The sequence below is a fragment of the Camelina sativa genome, chromosome 12, assembly GCF_000633955.1.
Source record: "Camelina sativa cultivar DH55 chromosome 12, Cs, whole genome shotgun sequence".
Classification (NCBI taxonomy): Eukaryota; Viridiplantae; Streptophyta; class Magnoliopsida; order Brassicales; family Brassicaceae; genus Camelina; species Camelina sativa.
The window spans coordinates 1,341,314-1,364,883 of NC_025696.1; the positions used below are offsets into that span (position 1 = coordinate 1,341,314).

Consider the following 23,570-nt stretch of genomic DNA (forward strand, 5'->3'; position numbering starts at 1 on the left):
AATTCTCTAGGGTCTACAAAAATAGAAACGCCAGTTGGCGATTTAGTCCAGTCACCAACAACGCCGTCACTGTAGTCTTCCCCAAGCCGTTTCACACACCAAAGATCCTCGGCGCACGATAGCGCTTTCCAATGCGGTATCCCTCGCCGCAACGGCTCTTCTCCGGCTACCTCCGTCGCCACGACACCACAACCTCCTTCCTTGGCCAAGTTATGCGCGTGAGCACACAGCGATCTCACCATCTTCACCGCGCGTGGGCCTTCCCCTCCTATCCCGTACATGAAGTGAAGCCCAAACGGCTCGAACACACAAGGGATCGAAGGTAGTTTCAAAAACGGCAGCGTTTTATCAACCACCCGAGTCGTTTTCGCTACCACGCGCCTCAGCCTCGACGCGCCGCGAACCTCTAACCGAAACGAGTCTTTACAGTTCCACACGCTCAACACGGCCCATGACTCTGGCGGGTACTCGAGGAACTTAGCCGAACCGGGCCATGATCCAGACCCGGATCCATAACAGCTTCCACGTGGCACAGCTACAAAAGTCCCGAGAGAGAGTTTGTTATTGAGAACCGAATCAATATCCCGCGGGAAAAACTCGGTTGTACTAAACCGGAGTCGGTACAACGATTCAGCGTCGACCGGGTCTAATTTTATCACCGTGACTCTTCGCGAGATATTAACTCGATGAGCGTAAACCGGATTAACCAAAATCGACGGCGTACGGAACTCGGAGTAACCACATTTGCCGGTGAATAGATTAACCGAAGCTTGGTTATCGTTTTCAGTAGCTATGTAAGAGTAGTCAGCACCGTTTTGTCTGAACCATTCCTCCATCATCTTCACGAGCTTAAACCCAATCCCTTGTCTCCTGCAATAATAATAAACCAAAACTAATGACATTAGTTTAACTCTGATTATAATCATAATCGTGATTAGTATTAGAACGGAACGGTACCTGTGGAAAGGAGAGACACGAAGGCCCAAAACGTAAGCGAGTTTAGTGTAGAGAGGCTTAACGGCGTCGTTTTGGGGTTTATGATTTAAATCGAGTTTTGTGCCACATGTAACGGTTTTGATGCAACCTCTAATCATCCCCACAATCTCCTTCTTCTCCGTACCCATCTCAGCCACCTGTTTACAAATTTTGATTTTTGTTTTCCGTTATCATATGTTTTGTCTTTTTTTCGTTATTACAATCATTTTAAAAAATAATTGAATAATAAAGTTTGTAACTTTATCTTTTTTTGGTTAGTTTTGGTAGCCAAAATAAATATAAATGGTGAGTCTTTTGATCTTATCAAGAATCGACGAAAAATAGAAATGATATTTAGAAAAAGAAACGAACTTAAATCAAATATGTGGGAATGGGTTTTTTTTTAAGCTCTATGTTTTTCTTCTTTTAGGTTTTTTGAGCTTAAGAATCGGACAAGGAGGAAGAAGAAGAGACACAAGTAAAAAAAAAGGAAGTTTTGTTATGTCTTACCAACATGAGATAGGAAGGAGAATGTCGGATCCTACAAATCGGGTCACCCAAAAGGTCGGTGAAAAGAGAAAGCTTGCCGCTTGGTCCAACTTCACAACGTCGCTCCACATCCTCAACGCCGGCTAAGTCTCGGCTCGGGTCGTATTCTCTAACCACCGTCATATTTGTGCCTTTCACAGAGAGAGAAGAGAACAAAAAACAGAGTAAACAGAGAGAGAGAGAGAAGGATGATGATAACTGAGAAGCAGAGTGAAGTAGATAGGGTTTTTAAATATATAGATAGAGATAAAAAAAGTGTGGAAATGAGAGAAGTGAAGGAAAGATTTATTCGAGAGGAAAGAGAAGCATTTATATATATAGTATATAGCGTGAGGTATAAGTAATAAAGAACAGAGAAGCTATGAGGGAGAGGTTTATAGGATTTGGATTTAAAAGGAAAGAGAAATAGACTTTTCTTTTTTCCGGCTACTTTTTTAATTTTTTTTTATGATGAGTTTTAAAAGTTTGGAGAAGAAGGCGAGTAGTTCATGATTGAAAGAGGAGGTTTCAAGTTCTTCTTCTCATTCCTATTTATAGTTTCTACAGTTCCCCTTTTTATTTTTTCTTTAAAAAAAATATATTTAAATATTACTCCTAGTTAGTTTTTAATGGTAAGGTATATATATATCTAACTAGATTTTAACTGATACTAGTTGACAGGTGATTTTCAACTAGTATCATACACAATAATGATAAAATCACTAAACGCTTTACAAAAACGCCTATGATTCCCAATTTTGTTTATATAAATCATCGAAAAAAATGATAATAAAATCAAGCAAAAAAAGGAAAGAAAATTTATGGAGTCATTAACGTTGGTATGTCTTTGTCTACGATCTCACTCTTTTGTTTGTAGATCTCATTTTACTACATTGGAAGTTGAAAAGATCGGTAAGTGTAGTACTAATCAAAGGTCACGATCCTATCATTTTAATTATTGGACTAATTACACATAATTAATCAAAATTGGAATTTTCTCACATATACTTTCAATTTTCAGAGTGTCTATAGTACTTAGTAAGTAAATTCTGACGTAGAATTAATTCTCTTAAATTGCTCATAATTAAGGGCATTTAATTATTTTCCTCCACCAAATCAGATTTGGAAAATAGTGGGCTTCAAGGTCTTAATGATGAGCAAGAGTAATGGTGATTAAGACGAGCATTGATGTAGGAGTAGAAAACTTGCCCAAAAGGAGAAGTTGTAAGTGGGAGTGAGAAGTTGAAACTGGCGGCTATGTCTGCGTTAACTATTATGGTTTCTATCTCTTTTCGATTTCCTCTTATTTTTATCTTTTCTAGTTTCCTTTGCCCATAAATTCACACTTATTAGTTCCACATCATCAGCTTTGATGCATTGCACCATCCCCCAAGTAATCATTTTTGCTCTCAACCCAATCTATAGAACCTAATTATATTTTTAATCTTTTCTCCATTATATGTACCAAATTAGAAGATGTTTAAATCGTAAATAAAATACAGTAGCTTTAGTTTTGCGAGAGGGGAAAAAACAAACGTACCGTAAATATGATTATTTATAAGAAACTAAATGTGTCTAATTTATATAAAAAAATCACTATAAAATGTAAAATAGTTTCTTTGAAAAGAATCCTTAACAAATATCTTACTATAAATAACCGCAATGTTCAAAAGACTATTAGGCTAAAAGAGACGAAGGAATCCATTTAGAAGAAAAAAACAAAATTCCCAAAGGTCATGTCTATCGTATTCCTCTTAAGGGTAGTTTGGTCATGCAATATATGATGATATGTGTGACAAATGATTATCATATACAGTATGTACGTATTCATTTATATACATACATATATTATAATATTAATATATACATGCATTTTGAGGTGATTATATGTGAAACATCATCATCACTAGAATCACTAATTTGAGGGTTACACTTCAATTTAATACTCAAAAAGCCGAAATATCATCCGTCAGCTATATTTGTAGTTGATTACACTTAATCGTTAGATATAATAATAGATATTTAGTACTATGTATCATTGCGATATGACGGTAACAATAATGTCAACTGTATAATTAAATTTTAAAAAGTCATGATAAATTTAATTAGAGATTTTTACTAACGTCATTTAGAAATAGAAAGCCTTAAATTACATTATTCCGTCACCATACTTCTCGAAGAATAATTTTTCATAAATAGTTCCACTTGATATTTGATTGTGTATAAGTGGAAACTAGGCAAGAAACACCACCACACGCACAAAACTATAAACAATAATAAGCAGAAAAAATAAACGGCACATTTGCCGTGGCCCCTCAAAATATATAACATATAGTTCAGGTTGGTAGGCGATTAAATTTGTACTGATTATGACATTGTCGAGCACTATATTATAGTATATGTTACAAAAATTAATCAATATTTAAAATATATTCATCATGGCATTATCATAGATAGCTCTAGTTGAGCCGTGTACAACAACAATGGATCATTATTCTAATTCTAACTAGTAGTTAGGAACATACAATCTGATTGAAGTATCAAATAAAACTGAATGTAAGATTAATGAATTGCCCTTGGCCGACTGTGAACAGCCGGATTAAGTAAAGCATTCAAATTACGGGCTTGTTCTATTTAAATTGGAGTGTAAGCATATTCACAAATTTTTTTTTTATCCCGTCATCGGCACCCAAATTCAGGGTTTGGTCCACTCTCTTATAATGACATAACGTTTGTTTAGTGTAATCGGTTGAACTATCAACGATTATAATTATTTGATCGAAACATGTATTTTTTAAGTTTATATCTTTAAAACCGTGGTCCATATAAACACTTAAGTAGACACCAACATAGTGATGATAGTTTAGTTGGCTACATATATAAAATACTCAATTTATATAGTCACCAATAAATATATGTTCAGAAAGAGTTTGGCCAAACAAGATTACTAAAGCTAAAAGTATAAAGAGAAATCTTTTTGTTAACAACTTAAAAAAAAGTTTACAAGCTTAATTAAGATCCCAAAGTTAAACAATACTAGTATAGTATAAACAAAGAGGATGGTTTCAAATGGGCCATTTTTTTTTCCGGACCCGGTTCTGCCTTTCATCCCTTCAATATAAACGTGTTTAACGAGAATTCGTTAATTTGGTTTATTACTGTTGTTTTTTCGGCTTTTGCCAAGTACTTGCGCATTAGGCCGAAAAGTGTCTGTATATTTAGTAAACAATAAATGTCTCTAACAATGATAAGACTTTTTTTTGCATTCTTATTATTATTTGGAGCCTTGAGTAGGGTTTGTTTTTGAAAACCGAAAAGTCCATAAAATTACTTGAAAGGTCACTGCAATTTATAAATTATCAGCAACTTGCTACTACTATCATTCGTCTCTTCGACCATTTTTAAAAATAGCCGTCGTCTCTTGGTATATAGAATTTGAAGCTCAGCAAAGAGCTATAGAAAGTTGTTAAAGAGAGCATATTTTTGTCTTGGGTTTCTTTGTCAATATTGGAAGAATGGAAGTTTAGAGTCTTACTCATAATACCAATAACATGTGTGATATACCATTTTCTAAGCTTTACGTCGTTTAGGTAACTTAATTACATCATTTTCGTTTTCGGTTTTGACAAAAGTGCTTACGTTATGACATTTATCATAAAGCATAATTGCAATTAGACAAATTGTAACGGTGCGTAATTTCAGGCATTTGTTTCCATCTCACCATACTTTACAGTATATGATAATAATATGTTTGATACACATATATCATACATTTTGTCTCTGGTTACATTATCTAGATCATTTATTATGTTATGTGAAAGACTTTATTTGTGTTAAGTTGTCCGTATGATTAAACTATAGTTTAAGGAACGATGTGGATCGTTTATACATAATATACCGTGGACCACTTCGTATGACTAAAAGTGTCGAGTAATTAGCAGACAAATTATTGTCTTTTTGGTCAAGATTAACTTGTCCACAGTTCAACACGTATCATATTATTATGTAAATATGGTCATCTGTAACGATTAGACAAATTATCATAAGATCACGAACAAATCATAAGACAAATTCCTCGAAGACATCAAAAACGAGACGATCTTGATATGTTATAACCCGGTCCATCTCTGCGTAATAAATATTTTAATTCTATCTTTCGTACGTTTTATTCATATAGTTAACCCTAATTGATTATAACACATTTATTTTGTATTTGACAGAGGACAGCTATTATTGTAGGACCAGTGCAATACAATTTCGCATTCACATATATTTTCATGTCGTTTTTGGACATTCCAAGATAATATGTTAAGTTTTGTTTGACAGTTTATAGAATAGGTCCATTGAGCATGTCCTTTTTAAGTGAGCATTTTCTGCAAGACGATTGTTTATTTAACTATACTTGTAGGGTTTCTTCTGGTGTCGTGATTATAGTTTAGTAAAGCTCATAGATTGATGATATGATATGTTAATGGATTTTATCATATGTAATGAAAATGGGTCCGGAAAATTGCAGTATTTGGAAGCGGTGCGGTTAATGTTATTATAGTCATTGTGGTTACTAAGATACAACCGTCACTAGTAAACAAGATTGGACCTGAATATATAATTCGGAAGTACATGACCCACTAAGAGTTTAAACAGTGCATAAATGCAACAAAAACTTGCTTACTAACCATTTCAGGTTCAATCTTGTTTACTCCGATTTTGTTACGGAACGTATTAGTAAAAGAAAATTATTAGAAACATGTAAATTCTCCTGACACACAACTCCGTTCCAATATACAGTCTATGCGTATATGAAATTGTGGCGAATGTGTTATACGATAAACTGATAGTTGCAAGTAGGAAACAATAATGTAACTAAGATATAATATTCCCCATTTGTCTTGTGAAAAAATATCAAAATTGCTGATGGCTAACTAAAAATATGTTTGTTAGGGAAATAAAAAAATAAGTCATAATCAAAAAATATACTAAAGAGAGCCTATTTCTCATGCAAGTTGACCCACAAATATATATAACCAGAATCTAACTAATTGATAAGACTAGACTTTAACTAGTGGATGGAGTGGCTCGAGGAGTGACGTGGGTTTGTTACGAACTTTCCAGAGTTATGATTATTATTATTTCCTCCTCACAACAATTTGATAAATAATGTCAAAATGCGAAAAAGCTTAGTCGCTAGCTCTCTCCTCTGCAAGTCATTTGATCATTTTTTTTAATACTGTTAGAACTATATATATATATATATATTTTTTTTTTTTGTTAGAACTATATATTATATTAATGTCGGTTATTATTGAGATTAGCTACTAATTACCCGATCGTTCACATGTTAATATAGTTCGTATGACGACGTTGTGTATGATGTTAAGTCTGTATGAATTCAGCTAGCTTATGTATTTGTTATGTTCGTTTCGTCGGATTCGTTTGTTTGTGTCCGGTATTACCACTTGGAAACGTACGTATAGTCAAGAGTGCATCGGGATCCAATATACCACGTGATGGTCATATGTCAAGATTAAAGACTTAACAATTTTAACTTTTGCGTAATTAGCTATTTTAGCTTAGCTACACGAGAGAACCAGTACATCAACTTAATTAAGGAAGTTTAAAAAACGATACAATTGAGAGGCTTAAGAGTCTAAGACCAGTCAAAGCCAACAGAAGTCAGACCAATTTTTTTTTGTTTTACCGACTTATGTCGGATACGAGTTACTTGACGATTATGTCCTTTTTCTTTATTATCTCTTTGTTGGAAAACTGTAAATCCAGCTGTGAATGTTGCGGGCACAAAGCGGCCGGGCAGAGACACTAAGGAAGTGTCAATTCAAACATTAATTTCACACTAACGTAAATGAACTTTTAAGATTTTTGTTTGTGTTATGAAATAATTTTTAAAATAAGATATAGTATATTTTATATTAGGTACGGGCCTTGGAGCTCGGGGTGATCACCAAAACTTATATGCATGTTGCCTATCTATATCCTATATACCTGAAACAACTTTGAATCATCATTTCTATACACGTTTAGGTTCATGCATATATATCTCAAAATATGTCACTATACGGCTATATGGATACGATGGATAGATAATACAATCCAAAATAAGAGCATACGATAGATAAATCAAATACTTTTTTGTATGATTACCAGATTCGATTTCTACCAGATAAGAGTTACTTCACGACGATCTTGGATGTTGGATTATAATTAAATATATATATATATATATATATATACACAAATATATAAAAGTGTAAATATAAGGGTATGTGTAAGAGTGCATTATGATAGGGGGGAATGGTGGACGATAATTAAGAGTGCTTGAAATGACGTTTCATACAGAATCACGATGTTTGTGGCAGGAACAATCAGAGATCTACTATATAAGAAAATCAGAGCTTTGTGTAACCTTTTTCCAATATACACTAAAATATCTCCTAGTGATTATCTACTCAATTTCTTTTTATTTTGAAAATATTCGTATTGTCCAGATTTGTGAAAATATTAACACGATAATATAATTTAATATGCGTTTCGAAAGATTTTGTGCCGTTAATTGTATGCTCCCAGGCTAATTGTAATTCAAAAACAAACTATTATGTTCAAAAAATAAATTTGGGATAAATCATGTTTTCTACTCCAAATTCTGTATGTTGTTTTTTCAAATGAATGAAAATAAGAAATAGAACAATATTTTTTTTTCGGGTGTAAAAACTAGCTATAATCATAAAAAGAAACCCATTAGTCTAAAATAGAATAAGCAACCAGGGCATGGCACATTTTGGTTTTTAAAAATGAAAGAACATTTGCATAAGAAAGTGTGCATAAATAAAAGTGTGAATTGGACTTTGTTAAGGATTTTTATCTTATTTGAGAGAAGAAGAAAAATAGTCAAAGGAACAAGATGGGACTTCTGCTTGCAGTTGCAGGTTTATTGTTTCGGTGCCTCTTGGCTCTAACTCGGAGCTTCCCTCGTTTTCATATTCCACAATCATATTATTGTACTGCAAAATAGTATTTTGTCTTAAACGCGATAGTAATTAATTGTAATACAAGTCAAATGCATCAATGTCTAAAAAAATACATATTAGTAGAGTTTTCAAATGATATCGTCCAAAAAAAGAAATCATATAGATCTAGTTATCATAAATGATTATGAAAAATTTGTGGATCATGCTATAATGTCAAATTATTGTTAAGAGTTTCTAGTGTCAGTGAATCTAAAACACTAAAAATGTAAAATATAGTTCAGAAAAATGACTGTACTGGCATTTCTATATAAATGCCAAGACATAAATATAGTATGCATTATGTATAATAATAGATAAAGTATATACTAGTATATATATATATATATATTTCGACTTGTCTTTCGCTACGGATGATAAAAGAGAAAGACAGGGAGCGATGTCTACTGAGAGTACAGACGATAGAGAAATTGAAGTAATATTAATATATCTCTATATCTATATCATCGTCCTCAAATTCGTGACTCTCGTCATGTCAAATCAAAGCCCATTCCATCATCACAATCATCAATATCATCTTCCATACACATAACACATCCCACACGACGTATGCATGTGTGTGTGTGTGTGTGAGCATGAACATAAATGTAGACGACGACACAAGTAACCTCAGTACCGATAGTCTCGTGAAAATGTTTGTCTTCTTTAGGTCTCTTTTAAATTACATGTCGTAACCATGTTTAGTAAACCTTGGCTCAACAGTTGGAGAGATCTACGGAAACAACATTAATTACCCGTTTTAGCTTCTTTTAATCAAATCTTGATGTAGGGTTAGATCCTACATCGTTGATTATATATGATAAACTTTGTCTTTAAATTACTAAGACATTTAATTAGTATATACTATTATATACGTGTGTGTCTCTGCTTAATGAACCGGAGTTAAGCATTTGATGATTTGAACAAACAACATCGACAAACAAAAGATTATGTTGGATGGGTATACTTTATCATACGTACATAAATGAGTAAATGACTTTGTTGATATGTGTGACAAAATATTTTTTTAAAAAATCAAATTTTCATAAAATCTAGGGTCTAGGGAGTACTATATTATTTATCAACGAATTAGTAATCCAATTAATTATTACCCGAAAAAAGAGTAAATGTCTAAACCATTAAATTATCTAAATCGTGCTTTAAATTTTTACTGGATAATAGTGTCGACTAGAACATAGTGTCGTGCTAAATTATTGGGCTTATATTGGGCTTTATGTAAAATATTATTATTACTTGTTCTCTTCATCGTCTTCTCTCTTTCGTGTTTCTTCTGGGCAAGGGCAAGCACCGTTTCGTATTCAAATTCCTGAAATTTCGTTTTCTTTTTCGGTTTCTCAGTTCGTCGACTATATTGATCTTGCAACGCTTCAGCAGGTCGGTGTTTTGAAGTAGAACTCAGGCCTATCAAGCTTCATTATTGATTCCGGAAGTGACGAGAAGAGGTAGAATTAAGAGCGTGCGTGCTCCATCTATTTCTGTGAAAATTTGGAAACTTTATTATCTAGAAGTGCCTTTTTAGTGAAGATATAGGTAGAACAAGGAATGTAATTCTGAGCTATTGGATCATAGTTTTGAAATTTAAGGGTGTGATGTTAAAGTTAACCCTTTTGCGTGTGCCTTATGGGTTCTTAGAGTAGATTTATACCAAAGTTGTGGTTTTTATAATTATTATTCAGAGCATATGCTTGATTAATACAGATTAGGTATTAGTTTCTAGATGTAATTTCTCTTTGTAGAAGCTAAGATAAAGAAGAAGTTGGATTCTTTGTAATTGGAAGTTTTCCATCATATGTGCTCTTCAGAACATCTGGTTTCTTCTTCACTATGCGAGGTCCTGCTGGAACCTTTCGAGTCTTTGGTCGAATATCCTGCAAGAACATAGTAAGCAAATCATTAGATGTCAATGTCATGTCTGGCCTCTGTTTTCGCCTTCCATTGTTGTGACCAAAGGCATGTAATATAATGTCAAACCTGATCAAAGATGGCAGTGGGTATTGCAAGCGTAGCAACGGCATTTGGAGCATCGACTATCCCAGATATTCTTCCTTCGCACGGACAGCATGAGAGTAAGAGGTATACCTGTTCCTCTTAAAACTTAAAACTCCTTGGCAGATTTAATGCTTGTGATCAGTTTTGGTTCTCAGAGAAACTTCTAGTGGCAAGGATTAGTATACCTGTTCTTTTGAGTAACCAAATTTGGAGAGATAGTCTATAGCGTTGAGAACTGCTCGTTTGTAAGCAACTGTTGCATCTAGATAATGTTGTTTTCCGCTCTCATCGACACTGATACCCTCAAACACCAGCCACTCTGAGAATCTTGGTTCCATTGGCCCTATCTCAAAGATTGGGTTTACATGGAGAGGGGTTGGTCCCATTGGTGTAAGGTATTCCTGCATCCCGTTTCTTATGATTTCACACCTATTGATAAGTTACAAAATGATATCATCTAAGAAAAACTTATGGAGTAGAGAATTGCTAGAAAAGTACAATTAGGAACGTATGCACATACTTGAGTTCTAGAAATCCACTCATCTCTATGGCTCCACAGAATGAGATCTCACCATCACCTTGTGAGAAATGCATGTCACCAGTGCTTAGATTAGCCCCTTCTACAAACACTGGAAGATATATTTTAGAGCCTCTGCTTAGGTTCTTTATGTCACAGTTTCCTCCATTTTCTCTTCCTGGTATTGTCCTTGCAGCCTCCTTTGAAATCCTTTCCCATTCTGGTGTTCCCTCTTCAATCTACAAGAGCATTATGTAAAGAATCCTCACGAGTTCAGAGGTAAGTACCATCGTATACACTTCATAAAACACTGTTATGGCCTCAGTTAATATCGTTTTTTGGTATGTAGCTTACATTCCCGAGGAGGCATCCTCTACTTGTTGGTAGGTTTGCCAGTGGCCGCTGATGCACAACCTCGCATAGTGTTAGGGATTTGAGACCACTTTCTTCTAATTGTTTTTCCCTTTCATTCCAAATTTGCAGGAGTTCTTTTGATGGTGCAGTGCCAATGATTCCTGGGTGTGTCAAACCTGGAAACCGTACTCCTGCGGTGCCGTGATGTGATGATATTAGCATGTGAATAGTTAACAGAACACCTCATAACAAGGAAAGCTACATGGTTATGCTACTAATCTGCTTGACAAAAAGCAGGACGATGTTATGTTCTAACCAGGAATTTGAGAAGAGTAGGCATAAATCCCTTCAAAGTACCAAATAGCTTTGGTTGCACAAGGGAAATGGTCAGTCAAGAACCCGCCACCATTCTCTCTATCAAACGAACCAGTAAATCCCCATTCATCTCCTGGCAGAGGACCCAAGTTGCATATCTCAACAGCGAGCAGATCACCTGGCTTGGCTGCAACACCATCCTCGTCCACAACTTTGATCGGCCCACTCAGGTAATGAACCTGCATAATCACCAAAAAACTTATATCTATATGCAATTCATGTTTGTACTCATGTTTCTCACTAAACTCCCTTACAGTAGAAAGGTCTATGCTCTTTATATCGCCAGCAGAATCATCATCTTTCACTGCACCTCCCGTCCAGTCAACCATTTCCACCCTAAAGAACTCACCAGCCTTGACCTCAGCAACTGATGGTATCTCAGGATGCCTCAGGATGCCATCTATTATGCAGTGGCTGATTCTGTTGCCATGGTTTCTTCTTCAAATCCACCTTCACCACTACTCTTGGACTCAGCGGAGCCATCAAACATTAAAATCCAATAAGTACAGTAATTTTCTCTCTACTCCCACATTCTGTATTTATGTATACTTATTAGTTTTTTCTTTTAATGAAAAAAAGGAAGCATTGGTTTTTGCAGATTCCTTATCCACAACTAAAAGACAGTAAAAGATCCCATCTCTCACCATCTCGTATATGCCATAAGACACGTATGTCTCTTTGTGTCTTTGTGTGGCAATGCATAGATGACAAGAAGTTGAAAATGACATTTTGTTGACTTATGTTATGAATAGATTCTTTGTTATGTCCGGAGAGAGAGGTGGAGCTCATGAAGGAGGAGTCTTACGTTTGACTTATTAATTTCGTATTTTTGTAATTCAAAGTAAGATATTTTGAGACAGAGTCTAATGCATTCACCCTGAAAATAGTGTATATGAGATTAAGGACGCATTTCATTAACCTCGGGTTCCTAGAGTTTCTTGATTTCGATTTAGCTCTTTATTTCAAAATATGTCTGATTATACAGTCTAGATAGTTGCTTCTCTGTATATTTTATTCTTGAAGCTATGTTGAAGAACTTGGATTCTTTGTAATTGGAAGCTTTCCATCATATGTGCACTTCAGTACGTCTGGTTTCCTCACTATCTGAGGTCCTACTGGAACATTTCGAGTCTTTGGTCGAATGTCCTGCATGAACATACAAAAGCATTTATCATGTTGTCAGACTTATTTTTCAGTTGTTAACTATTTGTTGAAAGAGCAAACTCAAGAGGTTTCTCTGAAAGCTTTTTTACTTAAGTAGTACAGATGGACACAGTTCATACCTGATCGAAGATGGCCGTAGGTATTGCTAGTGTAGCAACGGCATTCGGAGAATCAACTATCCCAGATATTCTTCCTTCACATGGACAACATGAGAGCAAGAGGTACACCTGTTCACATCATATTCTATTCAATCATTTCTGTCGTTCTAGTTTTAATTTAGTAGTTTTTGGTTTGTGATCAACTAGATCCTACAAGTGCTGCTGCAGAGACCAGTACCTGTTCTTTTGAGTAACCAAATTTGAAGAGATAGTCTATGGCGTTGAGAACTGCCCGTTTGTAAGCAACTGTTGCATCTAGGTAATGTTGTCTTCCGGTCTCATCGACACTGATCCCCTCAAAGACCAGCCACTCTGAGAATCTCGGTTCCACTGGCCCTATCTCAAAGATGGGGTTTACATGGAGAGGGGTAGGTCCCATTGGTGTAAGGTACTCCTTCATCCCATTCCTTATGATTTCACACCTATTAACGAGTTACAAAGTGGTATCGGGTCAGAATAGTTTAATACGCTGGACAAAACCAAGAACATCTGAGAATGCATAGCAGAGAACTTATTTATATACTTGAGTTCTAGAAATCCACTCATCTCGATTGCCCCGCAGAATGAGATTTCACCATCACCTTGTGAGAAATGCATGTCTCCTGTGCTTAGATTAGCCCCTTCTACAAACACTGGAAGATATATTTTAGAGCCTCTGCTTAGGTTTTTTATGTCACAGTTTCCTCCGTTTTCTCTTCCTGGTATCGTCCTGGCAGCCTCGTTTGCAACCCTTTCCCATTCCGATGTTCCTTCTTCAATCTGAGGCAGGATTATGTAAGAATCCCTTGTAAATTCAGAGGTAAGGACCACTTAATACTCATCACATCAAAAGTTTTTGTTGCCATCGAAAGTAATTGCTTACGTTCCCTAGGAGGCATCCTTTAGTTGTTGGTAGGGTTGCTAGTGGGCGCTGATGCACAACCTCACATAGTGTTTGGGACTTGAGACCAGTTTCTTCTAATTTTCTTTCCCTTTCATTCCATATTGTCAGGAGTTCCATCGATGGTGCGGTGCCAATGACTCCCGGGTGTGTCAAACCCGGAAACCGTACCCCTACTCATGAGTCATGAATGGCATGTGAGCTACTAATTTGATTGGCAAAAGGCATTGACATGTTGTCTTCTTACCAGGAATTTGAGGAGAGTATGCATAAATCCCTTCAAAGTACCAAATAGCTTTGGTAGCACAGGGGAAATGGTCATTCAAGAAACCGCCGCCGTTCTCTCTATCAAACGAAGCAGTATATCCCCATTCATCTCCTGGTAAAGGACCCAAGTTGCATATCTCAATAGCAAGAAGGTCACCTGGCTTAGCTGCAACACCCTCCTCATCCACAACCCTAATCGGCCCACTTAGGTGATGAGTCTGTACAATCACCAAAAGTTGTTTCTTTTTAAGAATATATTCTTTGATTTTTCATATTTTCTCACTAAACTCACTTACAGTAGTTAGGTCTGCGTTCTTGATATCGCTTGCAGAGCCATTGTCTTTGACAACACCTCCCATAGCATCAATCATTTCCACCCTGAAAAACTCACCAGCCTTAACCTCTGCTACTGGTGGTATCTCAGGATGCCATCTATTATGCAGTGGCTGGTTCTGTTGCCATGGTTTCTTATTCAAATCCACCTTCACCACTACTCTTGGACTCGGTGGAGCCATCTCAATATGCAGGGTGAGCTGACTGAACACTATACTATTTTTCTATGTACCTCAACTTGTTCTCTGCTTTTTTTGTTAGTCCTTGTTTCAGTGAAAAGAGAAGGGTCATTGGTTTTTGCAGATTCCTTATCTATCCACAACAAAAAGACAGTAAAAAGTTGCATCATTTCACTGTCTCGCAAGGACTTCTTCTCTTTCTAAAACTGACTTTGTTTTTATCTTAACCAAGTGGATAGCATCATGAGATACATGTGTCTCCGTCTCGCTGTGTGTGGCAATGCATGGAAGTCAAAAAGTTGAAAATGACATTTTGTGACTTATATTGTGAACCTCAGGTGATCGGTGGAATCTCCGGGGAACCACCAACTGTTGTGGAGCGGCTAGTAGTCTTGCTTACATGGCTTCTTCTTCGTCTCCCTGCGGTCAAACATTAAAACATTATTTGATCCGTACTTGCTCACTCTAACTGGAACAGAGGAGATGCTGTGAATAAGCATCCGACAGATTTTGTCCACAAAAATCTAATCGAATCTTCCTTCATTTGACTTAAATTTACCTTTTGTTTTTGTGTTGTTTCTTTTCTTTTGTGTGGTTGTGGATTACACGCTTGGCGTCGCCATGTTTTCTTTTGGTGGCTACTATCACATTTTTGTTTATTATTAGTCCTATTTTATACTAACTTTTATTATTACCCCTATTCACATCTAAAATAGCATAGGAAAAGAAAAGAAAAAACAACTCCATGTTTATAATTGATAAAAGACTTCACATATTTCTGGACCGGCTATAGTGCCAGTCAAGTTTTCCAATCCTATCTCGTTTCAGCATAAAGGATTGGATTAGTCTCTAAATTTCTACGAAAAACTTATGATGGCTAGGCCAATAAAATATTGTGATTGTAACTTTGAATGTCATTCCAGCTAGTTCAACTGTACGGAAGACAGAACTAAAAAGCTGTTTCGGATAAGTATGCAACGTCAGAACTCAGAAGCGACAGCAACAGTTGTAGAAAAGTGTAATATTTTCATATTTGATCAATTGTAAAGCAGAAAGTTAGGATACACTTCCAGATTTTCTTCCTGACAATTAGAAAAAAAAAAAAAATCAACTTATACATGTTAATTCAATTTGGTACAATTACAAAAATGTAGTCTTACAAGAGTGTACACGTATGCGACATAGAATTTATCCTATTAGTAAGTGATTTCAAATGGTTATTTGGGGTTGAATTGCATGTTTGAGAGAAATCTATACAAAGAATTTGTACAGATAAATTTTTAACAACTAAAATATATTTGTGTGTTTCACACTGCTGGTTACTATTAAAATTATCAACCAAATACTTTGAACCAGTGTCTGTCACTAGTCCATTAAATTATGATTCACTTTGAATGTAGAGATGTCGTATATTTTATAAAAGAATAGTAAATGTAATACTTTTAAGGAGTAGTTTGAGACCTATTCCGACAGAGTGTGGAAGATGATGTGAGCTAAAAATTTATCCAATTAGGTCAGATGTTTTGGAAATTTCGGCCCTGAGAAAATTTGCATAAGCATAGCATTTGTATTTTCTCTACGCCGCAGATATATATGGTGTTTTTATAATAGAAGACAAGAAAAAGTAGTATTAAAAAAGATTATACTAGTATATACGCTGTACGAGATAAAGTGAATATATATATACGTAGTACGAGAGAGAGAGGGGACATACGCATATATAGAGAAGAACCTTTGAATAAGGCGAAGGGCCAATAACGGCTTTTGTAGTTCCAAGAGATTGCAAATACTTATGTTGTGTCGGAGGGATGTAGAGTCAAAGAGTCAATACTCAATATATTAGTTAATTAAGAGTCTTTTGTACAAAATATTCATATGGAGACACATGCGTATGTGCGAAGACGAGGTCATGACTCATGAACACCACGTTCCTCTCTAGTTATTATTTATTGTTGATAACATTTTATATTTCCAAAATGATTGGAGAAAAAGGATCAAGTAGATTGATCAAGCTCACATAAACGTCGCAAACAATTTATTTCGTTTTGTAATCCTCATATGACTTCTATATATGATTGTAATCATAACGCCTCCATTAATCATGAGATAAACATATAAATGAACAAATTTCGTGTACAAGTGTTATTCATATGGTAACGGATGATCTTGTTTTTGTGTCTTCTAGCTTCTAGTAGAGAATATTAGAAGAAGATGTGGCAAGATACCCACAGCACTTGGTTCTCTCTTTTTTTATTTAATTTATTTTTTTAACACTTTGTCCTCCGATCCTCTTATGATCATTTGCTTATCGTCCTTCCAAATGATTACCCTAAATATATAGAAATGTGATTCATTCACCACCAAACCCATCGCATCATCAAGTAAACACACAATAACTACCAATGAACTCGCTATCATGTTTTTCTATTTTTAAAAACTTAATACCTAAAACAATTCCCATAACAATACAAACCACTTGAACCAATAATTTCCTCTAATCCACGTGCACCCCATCGTCTTCTGACGTAAGATTTTGTCTATATTCTTATCAAATTAGATTAGTATTCTTTATAGTACTTGTACTTATTGAAACAAATAAATATTTTTTTTTATTTTTTTTGTCGATCAAATAAAGAATTTTTTAAAAAGAAAGTAAATAGAAAGAGGAGTCTGAGTCAGCGACAAGTGTTCGCGGAGAAACGGAAACGCTCTCTCTCTCTTTCTCTCTCTCTTCGTCCAATGCCAATACCTTTGGAATCCCTCCCAAACGCTGTCGTCCTTTCTATTCTATCTGTCTTTTTTTACTTACTAAAAAACGAAACAAATAGTTGTAGATTAATTAACTAGTAGTACTATTCTAATTTCTTAACTTATTTAGCATTAGTAAATCGTACTATTGTTTCTATCTTATCAGCCATTCTTGATACCCTAAGCGGCTAAATCCCAAACTTTTATGAGTCTCTTTCCCATAAGTTTTCAAATTACTAATATTATGTCTTGTACAAAGGTTTTTATTAGAATAACGAAAATGAAAGGACAAAGGAATAAAAAAGAAACACAAGTTGGCACACTCTCTTTTATTATTCACTCGCCTCTATAAATCCAATGTATATCCTCTCTCTTCTTCTTAAAACTTGTTTAATTCTTTCCTCTTTCTCTTCTTCTATAGTAGTAACCTGTTTCCTTGCTCCCAAATCCGAAATAAATCCAACTTTTCAGTTTTTTTCGTTTCCCAAAATATTGGATAGATCTTCTCATATGCGATAATAAGTTTTGAAATTTTTGGCAAAAAGAAAAAAGATGAGTTGCAATGGATGTAGAGTTCTTCGAAAAGGTTGTAGTGAAACATGCATCCTTCGCCCTTGTCTCCAATGGATCGAATCCGCCGAGTCACAAGGCCACGCCACTGTCTTTGTTGCTAAATTCTTTGGCCGTGCCGGTCTCATGTCTTTCATCTCAGCCGTACCCGAACTACAACGTCCTGGTACATCATCTTATAAATTCACGCACACTATTTATATTGTGTTCCATTATTACAAAACCATTAGGTTAAAAGACTTTATACTCTTCCCGATCTATAGATGAAACTGATTGTTTTTTTTGCTTTTTGTTTGTTCAGCTTTGTTTCAGTCTTTGTTGTTTGAAGCGTGTGGGAGAACGGTGAATCCGGTTAACGGAGCGGTTGGTATGTTATGGACCGGGAACTGGCACGTGTGCCAAGCGGCGGTTGAGACTGTTCTTCGCGGCGGAACTTTACGACCGATCTCAGATCTTTTTGAATCTCCGTCGTTGATGATCTCCTCCGATAAGTCTTCCGAGATTTTTCACCGAGACGTTTCAAGAAACGGAAATCACCACCGCCACTTCTCCACCTCCGGATCTAAGACGGAGATGAAAGACTCTCCGGTTGAACGGAAACGTGTCAAGTCCGATTCGGATCTGGATCTCCAAGTGAACCACCAAGGTTTAACCCTAACCGCTTCGGCTGTACGGGTTCCTTTTATTCCTCCGCCGCTGTTTCGTAAGGCGGTTAACGGTGATCGTCCGGGAAGTCCATCGGAGGAGTCGGTAACGACGTCGTGTTGGGAAAATGGTATGAGAGGAGATAATAATAAATACAAAAGAAACAAGGGAGATAAAAAGTTATTAAACCTTTTTGTTTAAAACCGACGACGCAAAAACACTTACGATTTTGAGGCTCTTTTTTAGGGTTTTGTCGCATAACTATTTTGGCTAACTAATAATTTCTCTATCGAGAAATATCAATTTTTTTTGGGATATATAGTTTTGCTGTTTTGAGAATAAATAGTCTGTGGAGCATTGTTTGCTTACACATCAAATATTGGATTGTGTGGGATATTCACGTTATTTCCAACTTTAACTGTTCAGTTTTCATATTATGAAATCAAAAAATTATAGATACAACTCTTTTTATTTTAAATTCCATTTTAAAATAACATACCACAGCAAAAAACAATTATGTAATTAGTTGAAACCAACAAAGGAAAAAAAATTGATAAATTAAGTTCCGAGGGAGTCCAAAATTGCAGGTGACATTAGTATAAAATTGGCTTATTAGGACTGCCACAAATAATGACGCAGGCTCTTTCTCTTGGGAAGACCTTAAGTTTAGCACCCCACGATATGTGCAATGTGGTCACTAGCCTAGGCTACTCGTCTTCTTGATCACGAGTTGACCCCGTCCAGGTAAGTGACTGATTTACATGGTACGACCAAAATTTGATTTTTATGGATAAGACAGCTTTTAGATAACGTTAATAGGAACTTGTCTTCATCGTTTTAGGGATTATTGGTTTCAGATTTGAATATTAAGACTTTAAATGTTATGTAGAATCTGTTGTTATTATATCAAGATTTTGTTAAAATCTGTTAAAGTTTAATGTTATTAATTTAATAAAAAATCATTTAAAATCTTAACAAATTTGGCTTATTGGATTCAAACTTTTATAAAGTCAATATTTATTTTGTGTTATTCAATTAAAACAAAAGAATCTAGGATTGTTAATGAATTCAATTATTATGTTATTGGTTCATGATCTTATATATTTTCTTCACAAAATAAAGTCATACAAAGTATCACAAAAATATAGAGATTATTTGGAACATTTTACAAGATTTTAGAAAACTAAACAGCAAAACTATAGAAAACTCTCTAGCAATTCTTAAAAATCTTTCACTTATTCACTTTTGATGATTTTGTTGAAGTCTTCAAAATTATTTATAATTTGAATCCAATAACACCCCTTAAAGAGGCTACTTGTTCAAAATGGTTGAAAATAATATAGGCTTTCATTTGGTAAAATTTGAGGTTGTTTTAAAAAGAAAAAATTGGTAGAATAAATAAAGATAAAAGAGGAAAATGAATAGAATTGAGAGTAAAAATAATATTCTGATTATTTTTATAAAGGTTAATTAATTGCGTATCCATATATGTTAAGATTAAGTTGACAAAAAAAATAAAATAATATATGTTAAGATTACAGTCTAGTCAACATAATAAATATCATCAGATCTCCTATTGTGTATAAATCACCAGATCTTCTATAAATAAATTTAATTGTTATATTTTGCCATTTAAGCAAAATCAATATTATAGGGAAACTGCATATATGAAAGAGTATTATATATACACTTAAGTGTTGAGAACTATTCAAACATATTTCATTCACAACCGCAAAAAAAAAAAAAAAACAAACACTAATACAAAAATGGCTTCATCATGCAAAATTTTATTTTTTGTGTTCTTGTGTGTGGCTGTTCTCTTATATCCAAGTATGTAACAAACTTTTTTTCTTAAAAAAACAAAATTTTATGAAATGCTTATATGTTATTGAATTCATTATTTCAAATATTACAGAAACTGCAGAAGCTGATGAATCACAGAGACATGGATTTTTTGTCATTGGTTCTTGCTCGAAAATTCATGACTGTAACAAAAAATGCATCGAAATGCAATTTGCAAGCGGAAGATGTGTGAAAGTGACCCCCCAAGCAACTGATTTATCATGCTGTTGTGATCTATAACAAAGCTATCAAGATAAGATGTTGAGTCTTTAAAATAATAATAATAATAATGATATTATTTTTTTTACTGGGATAAAATAATGGTATTATCTCGAAGTAACTTTATTTCTTTTGATGCAAATTATAACGATGTGTGTGTGAGTTAATCGCGAATGCGTGCAACCAGTGAGTTTGGAACTCCATGATTACTCTGCATAACAAGTATATTTCTATAGAGAATCAATGTTTATCTCATAGTTTTCAATATGAGTGGAAGGGCAAATACTATGTGACGAAGAAGAAAGCAAGCAAGCAAGGGGATTTGCGTATCACACAATAGTTGGCTTCTTGGCCTGTTTCAATTGACCCATTTATTTTCTGAATTATTCGAACGACTTTTTGTTTTATAATATTAGGCTTAAAGCTATGTTTTTCTTTTCATTAAAAAGGAAAAACTTTTCAAAATTGCAATACGAACAGATAAACCTAGCTAATTACTCTTGATTTGAAAAGATCTGCATCTTGCTCATTCATGATGAAGTGGAAAAAAAGTCAGTTAATGCTTAGAACAATTGCAAATCGTAAAATCCTTGATATGTATCCCTTGATAAATATTATTACATGTTTATTTATTTCCTTCAAATTTATTCTCACTTTAATATTACAATTTAGGTTTTGCGAGAAACTGAAACCCAAAACCGAGATTTATTACAATTTAACCGTCCAGGTAAGTGACTGATTTACATGGTACGACCAAAATTTGATTTTCATGGATAAGACAGCTTTTGGATAACGCTAATAGGAACTTGTCTTCATCGTTTTAGGGATTATTGGTTTCAGATTTAAATATAAAGACTTTAAATATTATGTAGAATCTGTTGTTATTATATCAAGATTTTGTTAAAATCTGTTAAAGTTTAATGTTATTAATTTAATAAAAAATCATTTAAAATCTTAACAAATTTGGCTTATTGGATTCAAACTTTTATAAAGTCAATATTTATTTTGTGTTATTCAATTAAAACAAAAGAATCTAGGATTATTAATGAATTCAATTATTATGTTATTGGTTCATGATCTTATATATTTTCTTCACAAAATAAAGTCATACAAAGTATCACAAAAATATAGAGATTATTTGGAGCATTTTACAAGATTTTAGAAAACTAAACAGCAAAACTATAGAAAACTCTCTAGCAATTCTTAAAAATCTTTCACTTATTCACTTTTGATGATTTTGTTGAAGTTTCAAAATTATTTATAACTAGATTAAGACCCGCGGTACACCATGGGACAAATTATTTATAACTAAAACATTTAAATTAGAAATTGTATTTGTTGGTTAAATATGTTATAATTATATAATAATTGTTAATTTTATGGTTTAAAGTTTAAACCATATAATACTGCAATATAATTTTTTTTACATAATATTTATTAATCAATTTAATTAAATATGTATATTCTCGGATACCGATAGTGCTAACAAAATAATGAAATGATGTTTTACCCGTTTAACACCAAATTAATGATATTCTAAATTTATATAATTATCGACAAAACATGTCCCGCTATATAACTCCGTCCCAAAATATTTTAACTCGCACTATATAATCTTAATTTCAATATTTGTATTATCAATATTAGATTGAGTTAAAATTTTATTTATTAAGGTCATAACCATTTACATTTTATAAGATTGACGCTTCTTATAAAGTTTAAATATTTATAATACTTGGAATTCTTAAAATGGTTGAGTATTTCTCATATTTGAAGTTTCGTAAAAGTTTAAATATATTATTAATATTTTAAATATCTTCTAACTTTTTTTTAAAAAGTTGAAATATTTATAATATTTAAACTTCTTATAAAGTTTAAATATTTATAATATTTGAACTTCATAAACGTTTAAATATTATTAATATTTTATAAAGTTTAACTTTCTAAAAAATATAAATATTTATAATATTTAAATTTTTAAAAGTTTTAAATATTTATAATATTTAACTTTTTAAAAATCTTTAAAATAAAGAGCCGGAATAAACCAAATAAAAGTTTTTTTAAGTTTGAATGCCTGATAAATCAAACTTTCTACTCAATTGTATTATGAATCATTTTGGTCTCTTTTATAGTATGACTCTGAGCTATTGCCCAATTTTTTTAGGCGATGTGGGATATTGTACCTGTATTTTTTTTTTCATCTATTGAGTAATATATGTCCGTTTTAAAAAATTTGTATTACATCATATGCAGTAAAAAATCACAATTTTTATTAACTAAATGTATTATAGAATAAGTTAAGATAATTTAAATATAAATTTAAATAAAAATGAAAGAGAATCATATATTTATGTTTGGATGAGGTAGAAAGATTTCTTTTTTTTTTAAATCTTATCTATAATTAATTTTGAAAATTTTGGTAACTAATATTAAAGTCAATGCATTAAATGTAAAAACTTTCCAAAAAATATTTTTGAGCAAAAACTGCTGCAAAAATACTAGTATAGATTTGAATCCAATAACACCCCTTAAAGAGGCTACTTGTTCAAAATGGTTGGAAATAATATAGGCTTTCATTTGGTAAAATTTAAGGTTGTTTTAAAAAGAAAAAATTGGTAGAATAAATAAAGATAAAAGAGGAAAATGAATAGAATTGAGAGTAAAAATAATATTCTGATTATTTTTATAAAGGTTAATTAATTGCGTATCCATATATGTTAAGATTAAGTTGACAAAAAAAATAAAATAATATATGTTAAGATTACAGTCTAGTCAACATAATAAATA

General features: G+C 33.6%; 3 protein-coding genes, 2 long non-coding RNA genes and 1 pseudogene across 8 annotated transcripts; 3 read left to right on the top strand and 3 right to left on the bottom strand.

Moving 5' to 3' along the window:
* Positions 3 to 2,004, bottom strand: LOC104733104 (probable N-acetyltransferase HLS1; the record flags this gene model as incomplete). The annotated part of the gene is made up of 3 exons (XM_010452716.1): positions 1,486 to 2,004; positions 958 to 1,133; positions 3 to 870 (listed from the first exon to the last, which is right to left on the bottom strand). Coding segments are annotated over exons 1-3 (1,206 nt in total), but the record flags the coding sequence as incomplete, so codon positions are not given.
* LOC104729411 lies at positions 9,785 to 13,374 on the top strand. 4 transcript variants are annotated; one of them, XR_758272.2, is made up of 11 exons: positions 9,785 to 9,985; positions 10,346 to 10,424; positions 10,525 to 10,927; positions 11,246 to 11,328; positions 11,399 to 11,432; positions 11,533 to 11,948; positions 12,038 to 12,281; positions 12,377 to 12,446; positions 12,531 to 12,619; positions 13,040 to 13,163; positions 13,248 to 13,374. It is a non-coding gene; the product is annotated as an uncharacterized LOC104729411 (long non-coding RNA). The 4 variants fall into 4 exon arrangements; XR_758269.2 differs by having other exon boundaries at positions 9,789 to 9,985; positions 12,035 to 12,281; positions 13,037 to 13,163; XR_758268.2 differs by having other exon boundaries at positions 9,789 to 9,985; positions 12,035 to 12,281.
* Positions 9,992 to 12,281, bottom strand: LOC104729410 (annotated as a pseudogene).
* Positions 12,506 to 14,877, bottom strand: LOC104729409 (formamidase-like). The gene is made up of 7 exons (XM_010448347.2): positions 14,544 to 14,877; positions 14,228 to 14,465; positions 13,963 to 14,153; positions 13,624 to 13,859; positions 13,279 to 13,522; positions 13,062 to 13,169; positions 12,506 to 12,924 (listed from the first exon to the last, which is right to left on the bottom strand). Exons 1-7 carry the CDS (start codon positions 14,760 to 14,762, stop codon positions 12,802 to 12,804), a joined length of 1,359 nt encoding a protein of 452 aa, XP_010446649.1. The 5' UTR covers positions 14,763 to 14,877; the 3' UTR covers positions 12,506 to 12,801.
* On the top strand, positions 14,319 to 15,091 carry LOC104729408. Its single transcript, XR_758267.2, has 3 exons — positions 14,319 to 14,456; positions 14,579 to 14,775; positions 14,884 to 15,091. It is a non-coding gene; the product is annotated as an uncharacterized LOC104729408 (long non-coding RNA).
* On the top strand, positions 17,816 to 19,099 carry LOC104729413 (LOB domain-containing protein 39-like). The gene is made up of 2 exons (XM_010448348.2): positions 17,816 to 18,243; positions 18,379 to 19,099. Exons 1-2 carry the CDS (start codon positions 18,060 to 18,062, stop codon positions 18,921 to 18,923), a joined length of 729 nt encoding a protein of 242 aa, XP_010446650.1. The 5' UTR covers positions 17,816 to 18,059; the 3' UTR covers positions 18,924 to 19,099.

Coding starts and splice junctions, on each gene's coding strand:
- LOC104729409 (XM_010448347.2), bottom strand. CDS start 14,762: ATGGCTCCACCGAGTCCAAGAGTAGTGGTGAAGGTGGATTTGAATAAG. Junction 13,860..13,962: donor AAGGATGCCTCCTAGGGAAC/GTAAGCAATTAC, acceptor ATCCTGCCTCAG/ATTGAAGAAGGAACATCGGA. Junction 13,523..13,623: donor AGTGGATTTCTAGAACTCAA/GTATATAAATAA, acceptor ACTCGTTAATAG/GTGTGAAATCATAAGGAATG.
- LOC104729413 (XM_010448348.2), top strand. CDS start 18,060: ATGAGTTGCAATGGATGTAGAGTTCTTCGAAAAGGTTGTAGTGAAACA. Junction 18,244..18,378: donor ACCCGAACTACAACGTCCTG/GTACATCATCTT, acceptor TTGTTTGTTCAG/CTTTGTTTCAGTCTTTGTTG.